The 8,211-nt window shown below is 34.0% G+C and overlaps 1 protein-coding gene and 1 pseudogene across 2 annotated transcripts; both read left to right on the forward strand.

Annotated features, from left to right (window-relative positions):
• The first annotated feature begins 2,591 nt into the window (after positions 1-2,591).
• Positions 2,592-4,189, forward strand: LOC145097681 (small ribosomal subunit protein eS19x-like). Its single transcript, XM_079035304.1, has 4 exons — positions 2,592-2,750; positions 3,020-3,110; positions 3,198-3,381; positions 3,905-4,189. The coding sequence occupies exons 1-4, from the start codon at positions 2,667-2,669 to the stop codon at positions 3,978-3,980; spliced, it is 435 nt and encodes a 144-aa protein (XP_078891430.1). The 5' UTR covers positions 2,592-2,666; the 3' UTR covers positions 3,981-4,189.
• Positions 4,190-7,146: 2,957 nt separating this feature from the next.
• LOC145100760 (small ribosomal subunit protein eS19x-like) lies at positions 7,147-8,211 on the forward strand (annotated as a pseudogene). The gene is made up of 4 exons (XR_013705239.1): positions 7,147-7,248; positions 7,610-7,699; positions 7,784-7,967; positions 8,092-8,211. The product of XR_013705239.1 is annotated as a small ribosomal subunit protein eS19x-like (transcript).

The raw sequence follows: 8,211 nt of genomic DNA on the forward strand, positions 1-8,211 counted from the left end.
ACAGTACTTTGGAAAAAGGCCAGCTTATTACAAGCTATAATGTGGTAAATATGACAGTTCAAAGATCACAAATGTTTATGAACAAAGAGTGCTAAAAATACAGCTGTAACATCGCATGTTCGAAGGACTATAACTCAACCAATATTAATCAAATTTAAATGACTTCTGAACCTAACTTGTAGCTAACACAAAGGAGAATGTGCATAAACAAATTTCATATCATTCCAAGCTAGTATGAGAGAGATATGATAGTTCAAATATTACAAAAAAAAATTGGCTGAAATATTTGATTCAAGCATTTTAACAAACATTTGGCGGGCAAAATCAGATGCACAAATCTTTATACTCCATTTGAGTACCAGACATACATACCAGTGATTAACAACATAAACTACAAACCTTCACATATCCAAAAACAACCATTCACGAGCAAAAGCTTACAAAAAAAAAGCAAAACACATCATTATAAAATTACAGAAGACAAAGGGAAGAACAAAGACAGAGAAGACACCTTAGAAAGTGATAGTCAGCAAACGGAAATCAACAGAAACCGTGATGGACCCGAGTAATTACCTACATCCAAAATCGAAAGAGTAATTTTGAAGTCATCAGAGTCGAATTGTAGAGAGAAACACAAACCGACCTAAGCAGGGCAGGCGGTGGTGGAGAGCGATACCGTATAGGGCTGTGGTGGAGAGCGACGACGCATTAGGCGGTGGTGTAGAAGGGAGAAAGAGTAAAACAAAGAAGATGAAAGGTAATCGGTTTGGTGCAGAAAGTGGAACAATCTAGAATATAGAAAGAAGATTAAAGTAACCCCGATTGTAGAAGCTAACCTGATAAATAGTACCCGAGTTACCTACTCTGCATAAGAGTCTTGTGCTGAATGTAAAATGGGTGAAGGGATTGACAACAATTGTAATTTTCAAGCGTAGGGTTTTTTGGGTTTGACTTTGATATCCCATATATAAAGGGATGATAAATATATTAGTTATCTACCATATTTAAATATGTCAAGATTACTATAATACCCTTAAATGATTTATTTAATGATTTATTATTTCCTAAATTCTCATTGGTGCACACATGCACACAATAATTGTCAAAAACATTTGAACCTATCTATCTATCTCTCTCTCTCTCTCTCTCTCTCTATATATATATATATATATATACATACACACACACAAACACACACACACACACATACATATATATATATATATATATATATATATATATATATACACATACACACACACAAAATAAAGACCGTCCACTATACCTCTTCATGTTCGGTTGGGAAATTGGACAAACACTATCCACTATACCTCTTCATGTTCGGTTAGGCTATATAGAATGGAAGACAACACGATTCCCGTGAAGGTGCGCCACATCACCGAAAAAATCAAGTCACTTGCTTTTTACTAGGTATAGGAAATGGTATTCAATGGTCAAGTTGCTATTGAGTTAGAGAGAGATAAGGTTTTCCATTCTCACTTATGAAGGATCGTAGCCATAGTCACGAGAGGTCACACTTATCAAGGTTGGGGGTAGTGTTTGGAGCCAACTTACACATAACTTGGCAAGCAAGTCACGTTACACGTATTTTTGTTATGCATTCCGTACAACCTAATGTTTCTATCCGTGTAGCCGACCCCCATCTCGAACCATTAACATACCCTGAACCCTAGGCCTCTTTAGTCTTCCATGCTTATAGCTAAGGATGAGCATAGGCAGGTACCCACCCAATTTGTCAGAACCGAAATTGATCTAGACAATTATTAAATTTTTGGAACCTGCCCCGAAAACCTGGTAACCCAATTATGTCATTTTTGTAGTATCATTAATACAAAATAATTATTAGCCATTGAAGCAAAAAAGTAATTTATTTTAAAAGATAACCGAAGTTTTTAAATATAAATCATAAACCAAAGTTCATATTTTGACTATCAACATGTTGATGTTATTTAAAATCAAATATTTTCAAAAGAAATTATCATCACTTATGTTCAAATGGTTTTATAGTTATCTATTCACATTTACGTCAGACCATTTTTTTTGAAAAAAAAAAATACAAATATGATTTATTAGCATGTTACCTCCAAGATACAATTAGATAGTTCCAACATATGTCTTAGTCATCAAAAAGTTGCTACGACCAATTCATTTAAGTATTAAATATTTTTAAGTTCTAATATTTTGGAACCTGTTATGGCTGTTACCCAATGGGTAACAGTTCCTAACACATGAAAACCAGAATCGGAACCGGTCCTCGGTTGTTCCAATTTTTAAGAACAAGAACCAAAACCAGTGACCTCGGCTTCAATTCCGAAACCAATGATTTCTAAGCGGTTATGATTCCAAAAACAGATACCTACTCTCTATGCCCACCCTTAATTATAGTTACAGCCTTATATATTATAGAAAAGGTTATGACTTATGATTCAATGATACATGCCTATTTTGTGTTTATATGGACATCAAAACATTTAACGGCTTATGGATGGGCCCAATACTTGTCTAAAGAGCTGCTGGTTCGACCACATACCCAATATGTCAAGATGGGCCAAAATGGACACACATAAATATTGATGATATAACTATGGAAGAAAACCTAGCCAATTGCTCTTCGTGCAGGTCTAAATCGCCTCAACGCAGCTACAATGGCGACAGCGAGAACTGTGAAGGATGTTTCCCCGCATGAATTCGTTAAGGGTTACGCCGCTCATCTCAAACGATCCGGCAAGGTAAAATCGACCACACTACTGATTTTAGGGTTTGTTGATCTAGAGTAACGGAGTGGCTTTTTATTTCCCCCACAAATGCATCAATCTCGAATTTTGTATGCTTAAAAATGAACTGAACTTTTGTATTTGGTGAACTTCGGCTCTAATTCTAGTGTTTTTTTAACTGTAATTGAATTTTGATTCTGTGTTTGGTGAAACATTACCCCTAATTTCTCTACTCTAATCTTTTCATGTACAATTGATCATCTTGGTAACTCTAATTTTCATAGATGGAGCTTCCAGAATGGACTGATATCGTGAAGACTGCGACTTTCAAGGAACTTGCTCCCTATGATCCAGATTGGTATTACATCAGAGCTGGTAAGTTCTTTCTATTTCTATTTTCACACAATTATCAGAGTGAAGAAACAGTTAAACAAACCCATATTTTACAATTCCAATTTGCAGCTTCAATTGCCAGGAAAATATACTTGAGAGGTGGTCTTGGTGTTGGAGCATTACAGAGGATCTATGGCGGACGTAAGAGAAATGGAAGCGCTCCACCACATTTCTGCAAAAGCAGTGGTGGAATTGCTCGCCATATCCTTCAACAATTGGAAACCATGAAAATCATCGATATGGATCCCAAGGGGTGAGTTTCAATTTTCTTTTATCTTTTAATCAATGCATTTTCTTGTTTCAAGAATCCATTTGTTGCTCTTGAATCTTGATCATATAAAGGCTTCATATATACATGTTGTTACTTGTTACTTACTTAAGGGACTGTTTTTTAGACCTGTTAAGGTTAATGTGTTAAGCACCTGATCTGAACATAATGACTTAATGGATTAAGCACTTGTTACTTAATAACCCTTTACCTATTTGCATTTCTTTCTATTTTCTCCCAACTTCAATATTGTGAAATTTGTATTTTGAAATGTAAGGGTAAAATGGTTATTTTAGTCTATTTCAGAGGCCAATGCAGTCTAGAAAAAGAGTTAGACATTATCTATGCAGCCACTTTAAATAAACAACCCTTAAGTCATATCTAAATAAAACTAAGTTCTTGTATTTTCTATTAAGTGATATCTAGATAGGATAAAATGTTTTCTAGATATGTAATGTTTGTGACAAATAATCAAAATTGTTTGTTTATTTTTTTGGTTGTGTTACAGAGGAAGAAGGATCACATCTAATGGTCGACGAGACCTTGATCAAGTTGCAGGGCGGATTGTGGTTGTTGCACCTTGAAGAATTCAAATCATTTTTGATGTTATGTAGCTTTATTATGAATCTTAACTTTAAAAAAATTTAAATCAAATTTTGTTTGAAGAAATCTTGTTTTCAATTTTGAGTTGTTTGTGTTTTGGTGGTATTTCTGAGAATTTGTGGATTTGGAACATGAGTACATGTAATCAATCACTTAACTACTTAAGCTCTAATCCTGATACTTGAATTAATACACTCCAATGAGGAATGATTGTGTAGGATTATGTGAAGAGTATGGAATTGAATACTCCTGATTTTTATATACATGTACCATGGTAGATGCCTTAATAGTCTTGTTCCACTCACTTAAAATGCATGAAATGTTTATGTATGTTTTTGTTTGGTGTTGGCATGTTATTTGTGTAGATGATCCAATAAGAAGAGATAAGATCAAAGTCATTGAAGATTATTTGTAATATTTGTTACTAGCATCTTGCAATTCATAGATGATATATTGTATGTTGACTATAAACAAATAACATGGCAACACCAAACAAAAACATATATAAACATTTCATGCCATTTTAAGCGAGTGGAACAAGACTATTAAGGCATCTACCATGGCCCATGTATATAAAAATCAGGAGTATTCAAGTTAATCTTTATAAGTTGCTTGTTCTCCTTTTCTTGCACCAATATGGATTAATTGGACACTTGAGACTCATCGTAATGTTCTTCACCCTGTTGGAATCATTTTAAGGTTGCTTGTTTGTCTTCTCACCACGCCCTAATCAGAGTAACTATGATACATTTGATGATATTTAACGACACCATATGCTTAGAAACAAAAAAAAAAAAAAAACAATTGATGAAGAAAAAGAAAAGATTCTGTATGATATGAGTGCGATATTATGATGCTCGTTAACCAATTCAAATTTGTCTCGTCTGCTTAACGCGGTATTCTTAATTTTTGCAACTCTACTTTATGTCAAAGCTATAGGTCGTGATATTGTTATTTTTACGGTAATACTTTATGTAAAATCTATAGATAGGCTTCTAACGAATGTGACTATCAACTTGTGAGGTCATTTGAGTCTATTTATAGACATGATTGATAGAAGATTATGACAAACTCATATTCTATGTGTGATTTCTCAACAACAAATATATCATAAGAAAGTAAACAAACAATTTAAAAAGCTCCCAAAAAGCAAGGATAACATCTTGAGAGATATGAAGTTTTAATAAGCCGATAATCACACTTCCCCGATATAAATATATATTCTTTAGACACCAACTTAAAATGATTCCAAAAAGAACTAGAATAACATATTGAGGGATATGAAAGTGTTAAATAACACGATACACATACTCTCCCTATAATGAAGATAACCCGATAATCAAAACACACATTCTTGAATGGGATCATCTACAGTAATACCGTTGTAACAATCATCTGGAAGGCATTATGGGTGTTCAATATAAGATGATGAAGGTCCTGATAGTATCAATGTCGTATCATTTTTTAAAATTTATATAGTAGTTAGTTAGATGTGGAGAGGCCCGTATCCTCACTTTCCATCGTTTCTGTAGATTGTACCAATGTATATTTTCAATTATAGTATTATTAAACTGCTACTTGGCTGATTTTATGTAATGTTATACAACATTTTGTTATATAGCAATGTATAGTAATTTATGTAAGACATTTATTATTAAATAAGACACTTGTTTATTGCTAAATAATGGACCGAAAATGTACATACAAAGGAACAAGAAAATTACATTAGGAAGATTATTGTTGATTGATAAATAACGAATGAACTACTATAAAACACCAAATTTGTTGAAGATATCTTCGCTGCCTAATATGCATTCTTTACAATATTGTGGTTTTTCCTTATTTCATTGGAGGTATTCTTTTCCCTTTTAAGCTAATAACCGATGACTCTTATGACCATTTTTTGCAATGGATTAAAACCTAATGATGCTTAATGTGTATTCTTTGCACCATTAAGGCTTTTCTTATCCGAGCTTCTCTTTCTTCATGGTCGAAGATCATTATGAGTTGCTTGTTCATATTTTTCTATGTTGACGTTCATATTAAGCGCATAGAGTAATGGGGAAAAGGGTGACAAAGCACTAATAATCAGAATCGATCAATCAACTTAAGGGAATGACATATTTATGTGTTGTAGGAGAGATCATACCGATTGACCTACAATTTAAAGGTCCCTAATAAAGACAATACAAAAACTAGACACAAACTAAAGATATGATCTCCAAATATTTAAATAGATAGAGTCCCTAACGAGGCTTTACCGAGAAGAAATTATGGCTCCAATATGTATGTCTGAAGTTTACGTAGGGAACAAGCCAATCAGGGCCGGTCCAAACATATATGGGGCTCGGGGCGAAAAGAAAAAAAAGGTCCCCTCAAATACAAATATAATAAAGATTCAGAAAAATATCATTACTCTTCAATATAGACGTTTTCAATTAGAAATAAAATGCAAACTAAATTGTTTATATTTTGAGCTAAATTGAGTTTCAACCAACTTTAGGCCCTAAAAATCATTTAAGTAATATATATATAGCCCACAAATTTTGGGCCCCCTGGAGTCGTGGGCCCTAGGCGGTCGCCCAAGTTGCCCTCCGTCTGGACCGGCCCTGAAGCCAATCAATACTCACAAAGAAACAAGTTTCTCGAGAACAAGTATTGAACCTTGTTTTGTGGGGTTGATGACTGTTTTATAAACATAGCTTGCAAAGAACAAATTTTAACCGCAAAAGTTTAGCGGAATTTGCTTTATTTCAGAATCAACATACATGTGAATTTACTATTGCATTTCTTAATCAAATTCTCATGTAGATTATGGCAATATGGGTTTGGGTCTAATTCTTAAAAATTCTTGTGTTTTAGTTTGATGGTTATTTATTTTTAAATTATGGCCATTTATAATTTTAAAAACACTAGTAGTTACGACCTAGACTTTCAAGATGTTTTCACTTGAAAGAACCTTATTTACTTTTTTCATCTTTAAAATTGTGAACCTCCAACTAAATGGCTTATGGGCTGACCCAATACTTGTCTAAACTCTAAATGCTCAATAAATCCACATGGGCTGAAAATTAAAAGAAGTAAGTATTGAATATAGAAGTATAGAACATTAGAACTACTAAAGAAAACGTAGCGAAGGACCTAAAGCTCTTCAACGCAGCTACAATGGCGACAGCGAGAACTGTAAAGGATGTTTCCCCGCATGAATTCGTTAAGGGTTACGCCGTTCATCTCAAACGATCTGGCAAGGTAAAACATCGATCACATTGCTTGTTTTAGGGTTTGTTTATTTAGAGTAATGGAGCAGGATTCCTTTCAATTTCATCAATCTAGAACCTAACATGATAAAGGGTATTAACTTACTTCAGTTCTTTGATAAAGAATTGATCTTTTCCTCGGTAAACTCCGAGTCTAATTCCCATCATTTACTAGTTAGAGTGATTGTTCTATTCAGAGTTTCAAAGAAAGCCTGTACAATCACTCTTTTACGCTTGATAAGGACTCTTGATTTTGTGTTTGATGAACTCTACCCCTAATTGCCAATTTTTGTTCATTCAAAGGTTAGGCCTTTTTAGTTAGTTTTTTGTTTTCACAACGTCTTATTTTATAGATGGAGCTTCCTGAATGGACTGATATAGTTAAGACTGGACCTTCAAGGAACTTGCACCCTATGATCCAGATTGGTATTACATCAGAGCTGGTAAGTTCTTTCTATTTCCATTTTCACGCAATTATCTGAGCGAAGAGAAGAAACAAACCCATATTTTATAATTCCAATTTGCAGCTTCATTTGCTAGGAAAATATACTTGAGAGGTGGTCTTGGTGTTGGAGCATTACAGAGGATCTATGGCGGACGGAAGAGAAATGGAAGCGCTCCACCACATTTCTGCAAAAGCAGTGGTGGAATTGCACGCCACATTCTTCAACAATTGGAAACCATGAAAATCATCGATTTGGACCCCAAAGGGTGAGTTAACAATTAACAATTAACATTGTTAATTTGTTATACTGGTTTTCTCTATTAAGTTGTTCTTTCTGTATTAAGTTGTCTATATGTTAATTTATTGTTTTTGTTTTTGGTTGTGTTACAGAGGGAGAAGGATCACGTCTAATGGCAGACGAGACCTTGACCAAGTTGCTGGGCGGATTGTGGTTGTTGCTCCTTGAAGAATTTAAATCATTTTTGATGTTATGTAATTTTTTTTAATCAT

This window comes from Lactuca serriola, chromosome 4, assembly GCF_051521515.1.
Source record: "Lactuca serriola cultivar US96UC23 chromosome 4, Lser_US96UC23_V15, whole genome shotgun sequence".
Lineage (NCBI taxonomy): Eukaryota > Viridiplantae > Streptophyta > Magnoliopsida > Asterales > Asteraceae > Lactuca > Lactuca serriola.